Source organism: Leiobunum rupestre, chromosome 5 (assembly GCF_980474605.1).
Source record: "Leiobunum rupestre chromosome 5, qqLeiRupe1.1.hap1, whole genome shotgun sequence".
In the NCBI taxonomy this organism is placed as follows: domain Eukaryota; kingdom Metazoa; phylum Arthropoda; class Arachnida; order Opiliones; family Sclerosomatidae; genus Leiobunum; species Leiobunum rupestre.
In genome coordinates, this window is record NC_143388.1 from 39,543,397 (window position 1) to 39,563,884 (window position 20,488).

At 38.2% G+C, this 20,488-nt stretch overlaps 1 protein-coding gene across 1 annotated transcript; it reads left to right on the forward strand.

The window, feature by feature from the left end:
* Positions 1 to 3,325: 3,325 nt before the first annotated feature.
* LOC149944441 (cytochrome P450 3A19-like) lies at positions 3,326 to 5,415 on the forward strand. Its single transcript, XM_090175275.1, has 3 exons — positions 3,326 to 3,489; positions 3,619 to 3,784; positions 5,233 to 5,415. Exons 2-3 carry the CDS (start codon positions 3,653 to 3,655, stop codon positions 5,308 to 5,310), a joined length of 210 nt encoding a protein of 69 aa, XP_090031401.1. The 5' UTR covers positions 3,326 to 3,489; positions 3,619 to 3,652; the 3' UTR covers positions 5,311 to 5,415.
* Positions 5,416 to 20,488: the final 15,073 nt, after the last annotated feature.

The window sequence follows — 20,488 nt, forward strand, 5'->3', positions numbered from 1 at the left end:
CCAATTAGGGACAGATTGGAAGCCACAATTAATTGTAGGGGCCCCTCAAGGGGGTGGGCAAATAAAACATGTCATTTGCCTGGGCCCCAGAAAATAATTAACCATCACCTGCATTATCTTGGCCGGTTGAACGTTTAATTTGGTCCATGCATCCCTTGTCACGTAGCTTTGAAGCAACTTCGGAACCAAGCGTGGTACATGCTCATCTCTTCTATTATCTTCTCTTGTCTTCATATCAATTATGGATTTCCACCCAAATTTGATACCCTCATTCACAAACTGACGAGACCCATTTTCTTTTGTTGAAAACAGTGCGTTGATATAGCCTTTCAACTTAAAAAAAATGATACCAGAAGTTAATAAAAAAAGGAAGTAAGCCCCTTTATTATGAACTTCTGTTTAAACATACATCAGGAGAAGGACAGCTGATCCAATAGATTAATTCGTCAATAATGAATGGGTTTTTTAAAAAAAGGTTTAACCTCTACATCAATTGAACCATTTTCTAGAATTTTAACTCCGTATGCACCTTGGTAATTTTGGGTGAGTTTCATTAAGCCAAGGTTTGAAGATGCTCCGTCGCAAATGATGGCAGAAACTTTGAAATTGTACAAATGAAAAACTCTTAGCGTTTCAAAGAGGCAGGCAGAAATAAAATGCATGTCAGTTGTTGACTCAGATGAGAAGTAGGGTCCTATTATACCGAAATCCACAGTTAAGTCCCTCCAATAGAATTGAAGCATATAATTTGCTTTCGATAGTTTGTCCTCTTTAAGTTCATTGTATATGTCATCAAGTGAAGCTAGCTGCGTGCAACTCATAGCTAATCCAATTAACTCGTGACTTTTGATGTTCCATGTGTTCTTTGCTGTAACATTAACTTCATCGAATATTAGACATCCATCACCTTTTGGTGGTTAAAAGCCTAGTTTAATTTGCTCTTCGCAAAATGTTCATAAAGGCGTTTTTGCTCTTTCAAATATTGAAAATTAATTCCAGGAGCATCTAGGTGTTTAGACATTTTGCACTGAAGAGTATGCCAGCTTGGCAACTGAATAATGTTGAAAGAAGCTAAAGCTTTGTAGGCTGCTTTGCTGCGACAAGCCACTGCTAAAGCTTAAATCATGGGATAAGTATTTAAAATAAAGAATATTTAACATCACATTATTAAGGGTGGCACAAGTTATTTGGCACAGGCAAAATACTGGTTACAAAGAATTTGTCTATGACAGCAGCTTTTCACCTACGATTGATAGATGGCGACACGTTTCCCATACATTTTGAATTTTTCTCACCTAGATAGATCATAGCGTCGTTGATGTCTGAAAAATCGGCGCTTTGCTCTACTCTTCTCCAACTAACAAATTTTTGGCCGCCAAACCAATGTTGCCAACTGTACAATAATTATCGTTTTGTACGACAATTTCAGCTTCCATTGGTTTTTTAATAAAACTGTATTGTAACCAAATTATCTTTACTTTTGTAAATATGTACATTCTATCACTGAACGCACAAGTTGACTACGGTTCGGCGGGCACAACTTGTGATTAATTAACAAATAAAGATCAGGGCTGTACAGGAGGGGAAGGGGCCCTAAGGAATGCTTCTATCTCTTCAAATTCTTGACGTGAACAGTCTGCTTCCCAGATTTCTTTGAATATCGCACTAGTATCAGTATTTCTATCAAGAATAATTTGTAAGTCTCGTTTATATTTGCTGTTTATCAATTTTGTCATATCAGCTCTGTTTCGATGAAAGTTCTATTTTAAGTTGGTCACACTTTTCTCTTAATTTCTGGTTGGCTTCAACAAGTCTGTGTTTACTGACACGTGCTTTGGCTAGGCGCGTGGATTTCGTCAAAGGTGATAAATTTTTTAAGGCTCACTTGGATGATGGAGATGTGTAAACTTTTTTCTCCTTCTGTAACCCTAACGCAAGCACATGTCTAAACACATTTCTACATGGGTTACATTGAGGTATGGTTTTCTCATATTTTCTTGGCATATTTTTGGAATTTTAAAACCAAACTGCACACAACTTCGGGGATAATCTTGCAGATGGTTGAACGTGTACTGAAATATTTTTAGGTATATATATGGAAGGGAGTCTAATTTTTATTTAACTTCACTTGAAACACCAGCATAAAATATGTAACCATCTTCAAATATTGGCTTGAAAAATGACCAGGCAGCAGCCTCGCATAACTCTTCATTTTCAAATAGATTTCCACGAACTACAGATCCATTAAAAATCGTATACATAGTTGCTTCCCCTTTATTATTAACCAAAAGTCTTACAGGCTCCGAACTTAACTCAGGAATGATACGTCCTTGCGGGATATTTCTAATTACCTCTGTATAAAATAAAAGAATGAAATTAGATAAAATAATTTTTATTTTAATATTTCTTGTTCAAATAACTTACCATTTTAGTGTTCAGTGATGTTTTCTCCAGACACAGTACATTCTGCCTAATTTCATTCAAATTCTCTAATTTGTTGATCCATATTGAAATTTTGCCAAAGCAATATTCAGCATTTATTTGCTAGATATTATTATAAACATGGACCAGTTAAAAGTTACTTAAAACCAATATTTTTTATGTAACCAAAACAAGGCTTATAGACCTACAAACCTTATCGTCGATATTAATCCTTTTTGTTTGATGTAAAGGTTCTTCTATATTTTTAGTTCGCTTGCCACTAACTGATTTCTTAATTGTTGATTCACGAAACTGACATGACTTATTTAAATTATCTTTTATATAAAAATTACATTGCGTTTCCTTATTAACACCACTGCCAACTCGGTAGATTCCCGCCATTTTATTTTTAAGAAACAAATCTTCCAATGTTGACCTCTGGTACTACTTTTATTTTAATAAACTTCATGATTTTAAGAACGAATGAATAGCGACCGTAGTGACGCACGGTTTTTGAACTGTGGCGGAATGATGTATCATTAAAATAACATGGGCTCAATGGGAAGTTGAATGCTTCCCCCAAAGGGGTTTATTATAAACTTCTGCTATTATTTATTTTGAAGCGTTCCGGTTTCCAGACTTCTGTTTAAGTAGGTTTGTCAACCATAGCAGAATCAGGTGTTGAGGATCAAAGGGCATCAAAGTCATATGTTATATTCAGTTAGAAGTTCAGATAGTTACTTTTTTCCGTGCTTTGAAATTTTTCTGTCCAACTTTCATACACAAGCGCTGAAATCTAGTTAAATTTAAACGAACTTGTGGTTACCAAATCTTATCCTGTTTTCGATTAAATATTTTCAAAGTGAGAACCTAGGACCTTATTAACAAAATCCCAGTAAAATTGTATGATGTTCTTTTGTTTAAATAAAGAGTTGCAAGAGCTGTCTCAAAAGAAGAACGATACGGAAATTTGAGAATTACAAAAGATCTGACAGTTCAAGTACCGATTGCCCTTTTACACTCTGACGAAGAGCTGTGGAACAGTCCAGAAATATTCGATCCTGAAAGGTAAACTCAACTCAAAACCAGCATTTAACCGGCAATTTATATTTTTCAAGGTTGAATTAAGAGGAATATTTCTATAACATGTTAATACTCAATGTAAAATTAATTGCGAACAATTGTTTTGTTTATAAGGTTCTCGCCTGAAAACAAAAAGAACATAGTTCCAATGTCCTATCAGCCATTTGGCGCCGGCCCCAGGAACTGCATTGGAATGAGGTTTGCCCAATTGGAAGCGAAGCTCGCCATGGCCAGTCTCCTCAGTCGTTACCGTCTCGTGCCCAGCGAACACTCGGAACTTGTAAGTATAGAATACTTTTATCGATTTCGTTATTTCACTTGGGGATAAAGTTGTAAACAAAATCAAAGGTCGGTCACGGACTGGCGACATTTATTCAATTGGGCATAATTTGCTCGCCCCACTTTTCGCCAACTTGAGCCGATGGTGTAGGTGTTTAGTAAAATTCTAGAATTCTTAAAAGTTGTTAAAATTTTAACTGAGCCAATTAGAGCCTTTTCACTCGCATGGATTGGATCTGGCTTCCTAACCACCTGTCCTATAATAGAGCGAGCATCCTCCTCATTTCAGCAACAAGATCCAATTTGGAATTTGCCTAACGGGATAAATCCGCCTCTGCTAATTGTTTTAAGAGGAATTACGAAAAAGGTTTTATTTCTTATAAAATTTCCAAAAGTTTATGCTTTATACCACAACCATATTGATTTACCGTATCTCTTAAGTCAATTTCTTTAAAAATTTAAAGACTACGAGCGTTTAGTGATATTAAATATTTCTACATATAATATTTTTATTGTATAAAATCATCAAGTATACAACTTTCACAATTTTATTTTGTTTAAAATAAAAAGAACAAAATTAATTTTCCAAGAATCAAGGTTGATCTAGAAATTGTAAAAGAAAATAATTTTAGGTTGGTCTTAACAGCGTATTTAAGGGTGACAAAAGTCATTTAAAAATTTCGGTCCGGAATTCTAGTAGCTCATCGACTTCCGTACCTGTGGAACTACGTATGAACAGTCATATTTGGCAATGTGTCTTGCCTTATTTAAAAAATGTAGCGCTAGAGACTGATGAAATAAAAACGATTGTAGCACCTGTCACATATTTCCCTTAACTCTTCTAGAATTCATATTTTTCTAAGGCAGCAACTGTAAATTCTTTGTGGAACTCATGAAAAAGTAAAGGTTATGTTGAATTTGAAAACACATTAGATAAGCCACAAATGAATCGGAAACATAGAGACCCACAAAAAATAGGTTTTCTTGATCTGATAAATATATTAATAAAAAAAGTTCAGAATCGCATCCCTTCAGAGAAAATGGCTGCGTGTAATGGAAAACGATACGACATTATTTTCTAAGAGCCCCGAGACTCTTAGAAAATAATGAGTCCTAGAAAATTAATTTTATGGTCATCATTTGTATCTATCCTCGTTAACGACCCTTGACATCACCTAATATCGGTAAGGGCCTTAGACACCACCTACCCTCACTGCAAGACGTAGATATCAGGTAACAGTGTGAGGGACCATTAATATTATTCAATTTTTTTTTTCCAATTCCCTAATACACGCCCTAGAAATAAAAGTGACCATTCGAACTTTCCAGGAGGATTAAGAGTTTAAGAGTACAATTTAGTTTTTGGAGTGCATATAATAAAATCTTAAGATGAAAATTTCATGTTATTGCAATGTGTTCACTATATGTCTTTTTTACTTTAAATTTTAGGAAAAACTATCAGTGGTCTCGAAACTTGGAGTGATCCAGCCAAAAAAAGGAGTGTGGCTCAAGGCGGAAAAACTTTAATTACTTTTAATGTATTTATTTGAAAAAATTTCATTTAAACTTAACTTTATGTTGGAGATGATCAAATTAATTGTTTAAATAAATTAAAACGACAGTTTTATATCACGTATTGGTGTTTTTTAAACGTAAGAAACCCTAGCTGTTGCTGTTTTGTGCTTACTTTAATAATAATAATATTCAGCTAGGCTAATAATTTTTCAAACATAGCTTTGATTTAGAAATTTTATCGAATTGTATTTATTTATTGATAATTTTTAGGTGCTCGGAATAAGCAAAAAACTAATAACTTACAAGTAGGGTCTTCGAGCGGGTCCCAGGGAGTATACAGTGGAAGGCCTCCACCGAGTGGAGACTGCTCCACCGAGTGGAGATTGCTCCACCCGGCGGAGGCCGCTCCACCGAGTAGTAAACGTACAAAGGCAGGGTGGCGCTGGTGGTGAACGCACAAAGGTAGGGTGGTGCTGGGTGGTGAACTAGCAACGCGGTGTGGGTGGTGAAGGCATGGTGGTACAATGTTGCATCTCCACCGTAATGTTATAGTATAACTATAGGTGGGATCTTGGTAAAAGAACATTCTAAGGAACAAGTATCAACACGAAATCATCTATGTAAGTATATTAGTTTTTTTTTTACTTAGTAAATATTTTTTTTTGTATGTTCCTAACATATAAATTTTCATAGCATGTTTGCCCAAGTTTTGTTCGCCGTCTCGTCAGAGAAATTCATCGAGGTTACGTCTACACTAGATGTCCGTCTAGGACTTCGAGATAGTGCTACGGGAATCACCTTAGACGAAGCCGATTTTCATGAGTTATACAGAAAGAAGGATGAAATACTAGCTTTCTTTGAGAAGGATGACGCCCCAGGATCATCGTGCTTTTTCAGCGGTTCCGAGACGAAACGTGTTGAACTAAGAACGTATCAGAATCGAAAAATTTTGGATATCCGGGAGATGGTTCCGGGGTACGGTGAATTGTACGGCAAGTTTTTCCCAACCAAGAAGGGTTTCGCCATTGGTTACGCTCTCACCAAAGTGCTAATGGATATGTATAAAGACGTTGTAACATACCTTAATGAAGCAAATAGGATATATGACCTTTTAAAGGACAGTATTTTGGAGCAGTTGCGTGTTAATATCCGCCAGTGTTGCTACGGTTGTACCGTGGACCATCCGTCACAGACTCAACACAACTGTCTTGAAGACTGGGATATGCGTGTTGAAATGAATTACGACACTGCGATAAGAAATCTTGACTACATTGAGATTTATAAAATTTTTACTTTAAAAACCTTTTTAAATGAAGAATTTTGCAAATGTATGGTCGCTAGAATAGTCTGTAACGCTAAACAACTTTTGTGAATAAAACTATTTGATTTGAGAAAAATGTGTCATTCTTTAAAATGGATTTCAGGTTGCAACATCCTTTTAACGGTCTGATCGCGGGTGCGACTCAGTCTGGGAAATCCTTTTTCGTGGCTAATCTTATCAAATATAAAGATACGTGTATTTCACCCCCACCAGAGAGAATTATATGGTGCTATACGGAATATCAACCCAAACTGTTTAATTCGGTATTAGATGATACACCCACCGTTGAATTTCACGAAGGGTTATTAGACGTTAAAATTTTAGACCCAAATGTCAAGAATTTTGTTATTCTTGATGATTTACTTTGTGAAATATCTAATAACAAGGATGTCACGAATTTGTTTATAAGAGGTTCTCATCATAAAAACACGTCGGTTTTTGTACTTATGCAAAATTTGTATTATCCTGGGAAGGAAATAAGAACGTTAAATTTAAACGCGCACTATCTGATAATTTTCAAGACACCACGTGACAAATCGGCGATATTTCATTTGGCTAGACAGATTTCCCCAACTAACAGTAAATACGTCATCGACGCCTTTCATCAAGCAATCGCTAGAGACTTTGGGTATTTATGGGTGGATTTGAAACCAACTACGTCAGACGATCACAGACTACGAACCGGACTTATACCAGGAGAAGAGGCTGCCGTTTTTATGCCAAAATGAAGAGAATTCATAATCATAAGGAGTTTTTAAAATATCTGTCTAAGTGTAATTCGTGTCAAAGAAATGCCGCCATCAAATATGCTAATAACGACGCGATTAAGGCTATTGTGGAATGCTGTATAAATGTTCTGCGTGGCAATGTAAAACTGTCAGATGATCATAAGAAGCGATTGAAGCGACATTGTCATATTTTGCGGAAGATATCTAAACCCACTACAATCGCAAAACGGAAAAAGATTCTAATACAGAAGGGAGGTTTTTTACCGTTACTCTTAGCACCACTTCTTTCAATTGTGAGCAGTGCGGCAGGCGCGGCTATAAGTAGAGCTATCAAAAATGGCTAGGAAGATGATCTTAGTCCCCGAAGACGTTTATCGACGACTCAATTCGCAACCAAAACTTGACGAAAACTTGGATACGAAAACGGTTTTAAATAATCAAAATCTTAATCAATCACAAAAAGTAGAGTTGTACAACCATTTATTACAACTCAACAAAAGAACTAAGAAAGCGAAACTCGTTGAAGAACCGAAAAGAAAGAAAGACTGGTATTCGGAAATAGCTATCGCGATACCAGATTCACATCTAAAACCCGTCATTGCTTTGTACAAGTGGATTGAAAGAAACAGTAAAATTGAATGGTCCACCAGTGGTGAACTTATTTATAAAGGACGTCCTATAGTTAGATCTAATATCATGGATATTTTACACGAATCAGTTAAAGGATACAAAACCAAACCAAAACATGAAATTGTTGGATTAGATAACTTTTATAAATTGTTGGCCAAGGAAAATGTACCCAAATCACTTGTAAAAAATAAATTCCCCTTTGAATCCCCTATTGAAAATGTACCTATTATTTCTAACGATTCACCAGAAAAGGTGTACGATGATTCAGATTATTTACCTCCAAGTCCCGAATCAAAGTATGGCAATGGATTATTGAGTTGGATAAATTTGAAATAAAGAATATAATAATATATCAGGTTTCAGTTCTTTCATTCACGAATTATACCTCAACATGGAAGGTGGCACCGATCCTACTCCGTCTGGGTTGATAACCTCTTTATCGATATCATACTTGAAATCACCCAAAGTTATTACGGCGTTTTTGTTATTATTTATTATTATCGTTTTTGAACTATTTGATTTCGCGTACTGGTATCACGAACGGAAAATGAACTGTACGATGAATGGATAAGTTAGAAGAAATATACTTCAATGTAAAGGACGCCGGTAGTTACGGAGGCATTCGTGGTCTCTATCGGGCTGCCAGAGAGAGGGGAATTAAAGTTAACATAAACGACGTGAGAGAATTTTTAAAACGCCAAGATACGTACACGTTACACCGACCAGTGAGACACAATTTTCGAAGAAACAAGACGATCGTGTATGGGATAGACGAACAATGGCAACTTGATCTGGCAGCCCGATAGAGACCACGAATGCCTCCGTAACTACCGGCCGTACAATTCACCGTACCCCGGAACCATCTCCCGGATATCCAAAATTTTTCGATTCTGATACGTTCTTAGTTCAACACGTTTCGTCTCGGAACCGCTGAAAAAGCACGATGATCCTGGGGCGTCATCCTTCTCAAAGAAAGCTAGTATTTCATCCTTCTTTCTGTATAACTCATGAAAATCGGCTTCGTCTAAGGTGATTCCCGTAGCACTATCTCGAAGTCCTAGACGGACATCTAGTGTAGACGTAACCTCGATGAATTTCTCTGACGAGACGGCGAACAAAACTTGGGCAAACATGCTATGAAAATTTATATGTTAGGAACATACAAAAAAAAATATTTACTAAGTAAAAAAAAAACTAATATACTTACATAGATGATTTCGTGTTGATACTTGTTCCTTAGAATGTTCTTTTACCAAGATCCCACCTATAGTTATACTATAACATTACGGTGGAGATGCAACATTGTACCACCATGCCTTCACCACCCACACCGCGTTGCTAGTTCACCACCCAGCACCACCCTACCTTTGTGCGTTCACCACCAGCGCCACCCTGCCTTTGTACGTTTACTACTCGGTGGAGCAATTTCCACTCGGTGGAGCGGTCTCCACTCGGTGGAGCAGTCTCCACTCGGTGGAGCAGTCTCCACTCGGTGGAGCAGTCTCCACTCGGTGGAGGCCTTCCACTGTATACTCCCTGGGACCCGCTCGAAGACCCTACTCTTACAGTCTTTTCAAAAAAGGTTCTATTTAATATTTGAAATTTTTAGATGATTTTGGTGTAAACCAGGATTTGAATTTAAAGAAACTGGAGAGGGGTTATGGGTGAGTGTGTGGACGGCAGTGATAGGTAGCACAAGGAGTAAATCATTACCCCTAACATGGAATATAACGCACGTACTATATACATTCATAAATCAGTGGCGTCGTAAATGTCGATTAACTCTTCGTGGTAACGCTTTTAGGTGAATCTGACTTCCTTCAAATTTGCTAGACTTTAACTTCTAAATCTATCTTTGTCTTCTTTATCGACCAGAAATTTAACTTCCAGAAAGCTCTAATTGTTTTTAAATGATGGACAAGATGATTAATAAAGCATGATCATGGGTTTTTCTTGGTGTTAAAATTACACTTTGGTTGTTTCTGCTCCGTGTTAGTCTTCAAAACGCGTTTGTTAAGTTTCCCGATAAATTTCCCGCTGGGTACGGGAATTATCTGCGCTTCTTAGAAAATGTTGGTGCATGTCCTTTTTAAAAATACACATCGTTATATATATCAAGTGAAATTATTGGTAAGATCGATTTGCAGTAGTCTTTTGCCGTGACAGCATCAGAGACGGTGCTAGCACCGAGTGAATTAATATTTCTTATAAACTAGCTCCGATTCTCTGAGTTAGAGGGCTTCGATCCCGGGCCTCTCTTCATAATTATTGTGATTTGGTTTTATTTCTTTCCTTGTATATAATAATAATAATTAAACTATTTCAAATAGAGATTGTTAGAAGTAATGTTTTTTAAAAAGCCTAAGCTGTTCAGAGTGAAATCTTAATCTGAAAGGGGTGGATGCGGCCAGAGGCACCACCCCCCTCCTTCAAACAATTTTCATTAAAAAGACAATGCGCTCTAATTTTTAAAGTTGTTAAAAAAACTGTCACATTAATATGGTTATCATGATTTTAAAACAGTCTTATTAATGTTTCCTAAACAATTATTTATTTAGTTTGGGGTTATTAATGGTGCTCCCAAAGGCTCTGAGAAAAATATTTTCTTTATTATAAGAGCTACAATTTATTTTCTAATGTTGCTATTGATTTGTTTTTGATATGAAAAAAGATTTCCTAACTTCGTTAATCCCGTGTTTACCGTTTATATTTCATTCTCTGAAAATCATTAAAGATATAATTAAAGTCCCTTCCCAGGTAGCAACTGCACGTGTAGATTTGGTGGATACTAGGTTATTATAGTGGAACAAACGTGTGGAGAAATATAACACGTGGTCCACACGTGTTTCTGTATTTTTTTGTCCAACAAATGAAGTTCGTGCACAAATACTCGTGGCCTACACGTGTTGGTTTCCGTTACCATCCACGAAAAGAAATTCGTGCACAAATACTCGTGGGTGTGTTTGCTTAGTATACCGCACAAAATATAATTAATAAGGCACTTAATGATATATGTACATGGTAAATTATCATAGGCGAAGATATTAGGAAATGTAATTTTCTGAGCTTAAGTTTGCATATAATGTAATATTGCTTTTTCGTCCTAATATCAAATTTTGCAAGAAGCCCGTATGACATCTTTAAAAACGGCCATGGGCTTACCCTCTCTTAATAGATTTCCCGTAAATAGGGAAAATTCCGGTTTATGAAGAGATATATCTTCTGTTTCTTCCTGGATAACTGACGAATCTTTATCTACTCCTACGCGTTGTAAAACGGCCACCAGTTACTTGATCACGCACAAGCAACATTGCCTATGTGGTCGAAGGTAGTGCCTTGGGTATTAGCACTATTTAAAAAAAAATGAAAATAAAAATACAATATTTTTTTCGAGTCTGGAATTTATTTCAACATATTCGCTAGGTTCGCCAAAAAGCGCTGATAATGTTGACGGCATTATAAAGTCAACTTTGATAATTGCAATAAACGTAGCTCTACGACTTAAAGTCCTAGATTTTCTTCTGCCTGTCACCCTTTAAGTTTACTTCCCGCCGAACAAATATCCTGGTGGTAGCCAACCGCAGAACACGTTGGCCTACCACCAGGGTATTTGTTTGGCAGGACAGTAAATTTAAAGTGTGACAGGAAGAAGAAAACCTAGGCTTTAACGCGGTGGCGGTATATCTTAGGTATTAGGCTTGCTAATTATTAGTTTTTAAAAACACTTAATGTTCGGTTGTACACATCGTAATTTTGTATAGTACAGGTACCTATATTCGTTTTCAAATGTTTATATAGCGCACGCGCGCGTGAAAGTGAGTTTTTGGTTGCTGTTAAAAAAGGTGTTATTTTTTGCGCGTGTAAAAATAAATTAACGGCCAGTTCTGTTTTGAAATAAGAGGAAAAAGGTTTACCGGTTTTTATGTCGGAAAAGTTCGCGTCTTTTATTTCGCTGTTCACGACATTTTTTGGTCCGTCGAGCCGGATACATTCGTCAACTTGATTATGTTCCTCAACTAATCATCGAATCGGCTATCTTTCCGTGAGAGACAGTGAAAATTAACGTGGATTCTCCGTTGGAAACCGTTTAAACCATCGATCATATCCCTATCGTAAACGAATCAACATAAGTCATCATGGATGTACTGGTGAGAAGAAGAGCAGCTATCAAGGGACAGATCACCAGGATTGAAAATGCGGTGGGTCAAACAGCAACGAATCTATCTGACGTTGGCTTGAAGCTGTATGTAGACAAGGTGGAAAAACTTTCGAAAGACTTGGATGAGGTTCACGATGCCGTAGTTGCAAATGTCGATCCCGACGACGACGATTTCGCGGATCACGAAGATGAATACAACCCCCTAATCGCTCGACTCGAAGATCTGACAATCCTACTCGTCACTGAATCGAATGAAAGAGCAGCAAACATTCCAGTGAGACAAGTCAGACCAGCTAGTGATGTACGTTTACCGAAGCTGGAACTTCCATCATTCAGCGGTGGTTACGTCGATTGGCTTCCATTTCACGATCTCTTCACGGGCACCGTACACAACAACGAATCGCTCACCGGAGCTCAGAAGTTTCAGTATTTGAAGTCATCATTACGAAACGAAGCAGCGCTCCTCGTTCAATCTATTCCGGTAACTGACGCTAACTATCTGGAGGCTTGGGATATCTTAAACAATTGGTTCAACAATACCCGGGAGATCATCGATGCACACGTCAAACGTCTCTTCAGTCAATCTAACGTCATCCAAGAATCTTCATCCGCTTTACGAACGCTCATCGATACCACCGCCGAATGCATAAGGGCGCTCAAGGTTCTCAAAGAACCAGTACAACATTGGGACTCCATACTACTTCATCTTGTAAAGGAAAAACTGGATTCAGAATCTCGCCGACAATGGGAACTTTCCCTGAGGGGGACCGAAAGACCAACTTTCGAGGATCTCGTTACATTTCTTGAACAACGGGCCAGAGCCTTAGCAGCAGCTCCGCCTACAACTACTGCAATCAAGTCGAAGCCTCCATTACATCAGAGACCGAGTACAAAGGCTCATCATGGTGCTCTGAGCGAGACGTGTCACTTTTGCAACGAAACACACTCTGTATACAAATGTACCAATTTTCTGAATGCATCTTCGGACGAGCGTTGGAACATGGTCAAGAGGAGTGCCATGTGTTTCAATTGCTTACGAACCGGTCATCAAAGCAATGACTGCAAATCTGGTCATTGTAGGAAATGCAACGCACGACATAACACACTTCTACATCAAGAGAAGGAATTAACGAAGACGAAGGCAACCTCCGGTGTAGTTTCATGCCCATCTCGTGAAATAATTGGATCAACCCAAGTTATCTTGGCAACCGCAATGGTCCAAGTCAAGGGACTTGACGAGCAACTTTATCCAGCCCGAGCGCTTCTGGACTCGGGTTCTCAAGCCAGTTTCATCACGGAACAATTCACGAGGAAACTAAGATTGAAGCGAACACGTTTCAACGTCTCAGTTGACGGAATTGGAGCAACCGGAATGAACACCTCTCAAGGCAGTGTCATGGTGAATATTCAGTCAAATATCATTAACATGTCGGAGGTCATCGTCGAGGCAATCGTCCTGAAAAAGGTCACGGATTATTTACCTAACAGTCCGTTCGATCCTGGAAATTGTCTACACTTGAAAGGCTTAACACTTGCTGATCCAACTTTTCATAGCCCTGGAAAAGTGGATATTTTACTAGGTGCTGACGTGTATCTAGAGCTCTTACAAGATGGCATTTGCAAGGGGAAAGAAGGTCTTCCAGGTGCCTTTAATACTCTTTTCGGATGGGCAGTTTCCGGTCCATTGCTGATGGCCGGAAGAAGTTCGAAAATAAAGGTCCACCATTGTACATTGGAAGCAGATTTGAAACATCTTTGGGAGCTAGAAGACATCCAGCCTCGAAGAATACTATCTCCAACAGAAATTCAATGTGAAAAGAACTTTGAAGAATCACATACACGTGACTCTACAGGAAGATTCACTGTACGATTACCAAAGATAAACGATGCACCAAAACTTGGAGATTCTAAACAAATGGCAATCCGTCGATTCTCTCACTTAGAACGACGTCTACGTGTTAACCCGAATCTCTATGAGGAGTACCGCAAGTTCATGGGGGAATACATTGCCCTTGGACATATGGAACTCATTCCCTCGAATGAAATGAAAATCGAAACCAATCCATCTTACTACGTGCCTCATCATGCGGTATTCAAAGAAGACAGTACCACCACGAGAGTTCGTGTGGTGTTCGACGCCTCTGCCAAATCTACAACTGGAGTTTCCCTAAACGATCATCTGCTAGTGGGGCAAAAACTTCAAGATGATTTGGTCAACCTCCTTATTCGCTTTCGTCAACATCGCATTGTAATGAAAGCAGACCTTGCCAAAATGTTTCGTCAAATTAGAGTACATCCAGACGACTCCGATCTTCAAAGAATTGTTTGGCGAAACAACTCACACGAACCCTTGCTCGAATACCGTTTGCTAACGGTTACATATGGAACCGCATCAGCGCCATACCTAGCATTTAAAGTCTTGAAGCAACTCGGCCATGACGTGAAAGAGACACTTCCGTTGGCATCTTCGGCTTTACAAAATGACTTCTACATGGACGATCTAATGACAGGCGACGAAACGATTGAGAACGTTTTAAGACTTCAGTCAGAAATCATTCAAGCTACATCTCAAGCAGGATTTGAAATAAGGAAGTGGGCGTCAAATGAAGCTGCATTATTGGATACACTACCAGCCAACATGAAGGATTTACAAAAGCCACTATGCATCGAGAACGACGAATCAGTAGAGACTCTCGGCCTATATTGGACTCCTTCGGCTGATAATTTCTCGTTTATGGTTACTTCTCCAGCGTCAAGAAGTTCAATCACTAAACGTACGATTCTTTCGGATACAGCAAGGATATTCGATCCTCTGGGACTGTTGGCACTAGTAACCGTTCGAGCGAAACTGATGTTACAGGAAATGTGGCAGCTAAAATTGAATTGGGATGAGCAACTTCCCCAACCACTTGAAGCTGAATGGAGGTCGTTTCGAACCGATTTACCAGAAATTGAAAACATTACGGTTCAACGGCACATTTCACAAGCTAATGCTACAGACATTAGCCTGCATGGATTTTGTGACGCATCGGAGAAAGCGTACGCAGCTGCCGTATACCTGAAGACGGTGAATAACAACGGACAAATCAAAATACAACTGATCGCTGCGAAAACAAGAGTCGCTCCGCTCAAACAAATCACACTTCCGAGACTGGAATTATCTGGTGCATTACTTTTGGCTTCTCTGATTCAACTGATCAGGGAGTCATTGAGATTGGATATAGCTGATGTTCATTGCTGGTCGGACTCAACAATCGTCCTAGCTTGGTTGAAAGCTCCACCGCAACGTTGTAAAACGTTCGTAGCCAATCGAGTGTCAGAAATCCACGAGAAACTACCGAGAGCGCAATGGCATCACATTTCAGGAGACAGCAACCCCGCAGATTGCGCTTCTCGAGGAATATCCGCTAGCGAACTGGGAAATCATGGTCTCTGGTGGCATGGACCGCAGTGCCTTATTTTCGCCGCAACAACGCAAGAACTACATGAACTCTCAGAGCCAAATGAATGTTTATCCGAGGAAAGACGAATTATTTCGTTAGTAACACATCATCAAATGGATTTCACGCTCCTTTCCAAATTTTCAGCGCTTAAAAAACTCATTCATATCACCGCCTACATTCTACGTTTTGTCTTCAATTCGCGAAATGCGACAGAATTGAGGATTACTGGACCTTTATCGAAGGAAGAGAACGAAAAGGCGCTATCCCATTGGATTCGGGTCGTCCAAAGCAACAGTTTTAACGAAGAGATAGCTTGCCTTAAACAAAACAAGGAATTACCACGGAAAAGTAAAATCCTTTCGATGCGTCCGTACATCGATCAAGATGGGATTCTTAGAGTTGGTGGCAGACTTTGCCACTCCAACTTACCATACGAACAAAGGCATCCGGCACTGTTACCGAGACAGAGCAAATTAACAGAACTTCTAATACAACACGAGCACGAAAAACATTTTCACGGAGGTGCTCAACTACTAACTTCTGTCTTACAGAAACGTTATTGGATCGTCGGTCTTCGTGATGCCATACGTTTCCATATCAGAAGATGTGTTTCATGTGTACGACAGCAGGCAGTCACTGTAAAGCAACTTATGGGCGATTTACCACCAGCGAGAGTAAATCCTGCTCGGCCATTTTTGAAGTGTGGAGTCGACTACGCAGGACCATTTACCCTTAAACTAATGAAGGGACGAAGTCACCTCAGGTTTAAGGGATACATTGCCGTCTTCGCTTGCTTTACCACAAGATCAATTCATCTTGAACTTGTCAGTGACATGACCACCGAAGCATTTCTGGCAGCATTGAAACGCTTTGTTGCTCGACGAGGAAAATGCGCCGACATTTACAGCGACTGTGGAACCAACTTTACAGGAGCCGATCGAGAGATGAAAACATTCATCAAATTCATAGTCTCTACAAACAACAACGATCATGTGTCACGATGGCTCGCAGACGAAGGAATTAATTGGCACTTCAACCCGCCTGCAGCGCCACATTTTGAAGGCCTCTGGGAAGCCGGGGTGAAGTCCGTCAAGTATCATCTGAAACGAGTTCTTGGCACCATGGTTCAATGCGTTGACACCTGGACATTTCCTAATCGGAGATGCGCTCACCGCAATACCCGAACCCGATCTCACTTCTGAAAACGTCAACCGCCTGTCACGTTGGCAATTGGGCCAACAAGTACTGCAGCACTTTTGGAACCGTTGGCGAAATGAATTCCTCTCTCGCCTTCAACAACGTCCAAAGTGGACTACACCAAAACCGAATCTACGAGTCGGCGACTTGGTCTTGCTCAAAGATGAAGATTTACCTCCAACCAAGTGGAGAATGGCAAGAATCACTGAACTTCATCCAGGACAAGACAATCAAGTTCGCGTCGTAACTGTCAGAACCTCTGACAAATCACTGAAAAGACCCGTAGTTAAATTATGCCAGTTACCACTAGACTGATTTTAATAGTATTCAAACTGTTTACTAAGGGTTATTTATGTATGCAAATGTAACTTTTCGGACTTTTACTATCTCATTTGAAATTCGTTATTTCAAGGCGGGCGGAATGTTCGGTTGTACACATCGTAATTTTGTATAGTACAGGTACCTATATTCGTTTTCAAATGTTAATATAGCGCACGCGCGCGTGAAAGTGAGTTTTTGGTTGCTGTTAAAAAAGGTGTTATTTTTTGCGCGTGTAAAAATAAATTAACGGCCAGTTCTGTTTTGAAATAAGAGGAAAAAGGTTTACCGGTTTTTATGTCGGAAAAGTTCGCGTCTTTTATTTCGCTGTTCACGACACTTATCGTTTTCAACAAGCGACTATTCCTTAAATATTTGGGACGTAAATCAATTGTAATTAATCTATTTTCAACCTTACACTAAATACACATGCATGAATTTTACATTAAAAACTATATCAGAAACAAAATGAGTGTTTGCGATAGTTAATTTTACGTTCCCATTCAATAATTGGTCTTGAATTGGACAAATTTCACTTTATTTTTAGTTCGAAAGCTTTTTGATTTTCTTTAAGCCTTGAAATGAAAGATATCTGTATTAAAATTTTTTAAAGTTAGCTAGTCCGTTAAAAGCCATAAAATTAATAAATTATCATTGGCGGAAAATAGTTTCATACTTGTTTGTATAACGTAAAATAAATACCACCCGTACGACTAAAAAGAAATTGACCTGGTAAAGGTCTACCAAATAGCCGCGCTTGCGTATTACATGGACTCGTTACGCTGCGACAACTGTTTTTGAGAGTGCGGCAAATCCATCTAGCTGCATCCGCGGTTCATTATCCTTTCGGGTCACGTCAGGATAAAAAAGCAAAGCTTAATTTGAAGCTGCTCATTCTAAGGATATAAAGCAAGCTATTTAGTTTCTTGTTAAGGTAAATATTTTTTATTTATTTATATAATGTTTAACTAAATTTGTTACGAAGTTTTCATTGGCATTTTCTTTAAAGAAAAAGTAAAAATTTTCTAGGCTGAACATTATATTCAAATATTTCACAAAGATAAATTTCTTTTTTTTTCGAGTGTTTGTACATTGATATTCCCGAGAAAAATTGAAGTCCAATAAATTCTTAATTGATAAATCAGCTAGGCTAATACCCAAGGCAACACCTTAGGCCTAAGTCATCATGCGACTTTTGAAGCTTTTAATTCAGGTTGCCGGGTCATAATGCGTAGGAGGGTGGTGACAAGCCCTGCATGCCACGAGATCGAGCCAACAACTCCCTACACTAACTATTACCGTTAACCTAGACAAGTTTGTATGGAAGGGGAAACCGAAGAACTTGGGGGAAAACCCCTTATACCAGTGGGGAGAGAACTTTCAACCAGTGCCACAAGCTGGGATCGAACCCGGCTCCTCTTGCTGCGAGGCGAAAGTGCTAACCACTCCGCCACCCCACTATAAATATGCTCAGGATTTTGGGCGTCATTATTTTGAAATTTCGGACATTTTGATCATAAGTGTTAAGGCAATTCAATTTTCACATTTTTATGCTGTATATGGATTTCAAAAAAGTTAGAACTCTTAAGATTATTTAGTGTTTTAAGTCTAGTAATTCATTTGTCAACAGCCGACAAAATTACGTTTTTAACCAGGACAAAGCTGAGCAGAGTAACAGTTTAAAGTATTCCATATTTTATTTTTTGTTTGTACTGTATCTCCTTATTTATATTAAAACAATCATTATAAAAGTAAAATATGATAATATTAATCAATTTCATTAAGCCGTTTCTTAGTTCATGGGCTTTACTCAAAACAGATCTACGATCCGAGAAAAATATAACACTCCCTGAAACTAAAGCCATAATGTTTTACATTCAGTTAAAGAGTTTTATGTTCACCTACTAACTATGCCATTGAAAAATATATTTATCACAACAACCTATGCAAGAGCTAATCCCTTCTTCCGCCTTTCCTACAATGTTTGTGCCCCAAGTTAGACCCAAAATTGTTGCCTATTTATATTTATTTTTAAAGTAAAGGGTCATTTCACACAGAATGGGTCAACGTGGGTACCATGGGTCAACAAATTTTAATGAAAATTGACAGAAATATTACTTTAGCTATACGAATAGCGAATATAAAATGTTTTCTAAAAATATGAAGTGGTTATTTTTTTATGTCGAAATGTTTGACACCCCAGAAAAATAGAATTTGTAAAAGACCATTTCGGTACCCCTTTACAAAATATTGAATAAATTCCTCACTTGTTATATCAACTTGTCGAAACTCGCATCAAGTATGTAATGTAGACTGACTCAAACGGTGGGCTACTCCGATTTAACATAAATAGTATAGTTCGTAAAGTATACGCAAAGAAATTGTGGGGGGTGCCATTTTGGGTCCATTTACGGAAACTGTCCAACTTCAAATAAATAATTAAACAGTTGTTATTGTAGTACGCAACGAGACCTTTCTAAAAACACATTATTTTATTAGAGTATTTTATTATGTATTACTAAAAATATAATTAGAAAAAACCGTATTTTTTTAAAATTTATTTATTTCAAAAGTAAGGCGTATGTTACCATTAGTTTTCCAATATAAACAGCTCTCGTATTTGTTTAAGACACTCATTATCTAATTTAAAATTCCTCACAGAAATGCTATAAGCGTGTGGCTTAATAATAATTAATAATTATAATTATAATAATAATATAAATAAAACAAATGGGTCGCGGACCATGAATTTTAGACGGTAATCGTTTTCGTCTCTGAAGGTTTCCATCACAATGGCTACGGCATTCTGACCCACAGATATATCGGAAAACTAAATGTCGGACTCTTTTTCTCTTCATACAACTGAAACCTAAGAACTAAAATGGTCGGATGATATTCTGCGCATATTCGTTTCAAACTTATTTAAGGGAACAAATCAGTGATGGCTTCTTGTACCCATCACAGTCGAGGCCTTTGAAAATCTTTCCTCCAGTTTTACTTTGTGCAATTTTACGTTTTCTTTGGATACGAAAAAATATATAATTCCTTTAATATTTTCGTTAGCCCATTCGAAAAATTGACCTGGAGTAACAATTTGATCGTCAACTGGCAACTGCAAGGAAGATCGTGCTACAAGACGCTTAGCTGTACCTCCAATACCGTCGCTTGGAATTTCAGCAGAGTGAATTTTTTTTTGCCACGAGCCACGGGAAAATGCATCAATTCTAATTCTGAATCGGTATATAAAGGGTCTAAATCATAAGGTTAAGTCGCTCTGCCATAACTAAAATATATGTAAACAAAAACCGAGGTAAACACTCAAAACAAACTAAACATTTGACTATTTTGGTAATGTGGGATAAGCCTAGCTTCTCCATTGGTTATCTGTAGAATT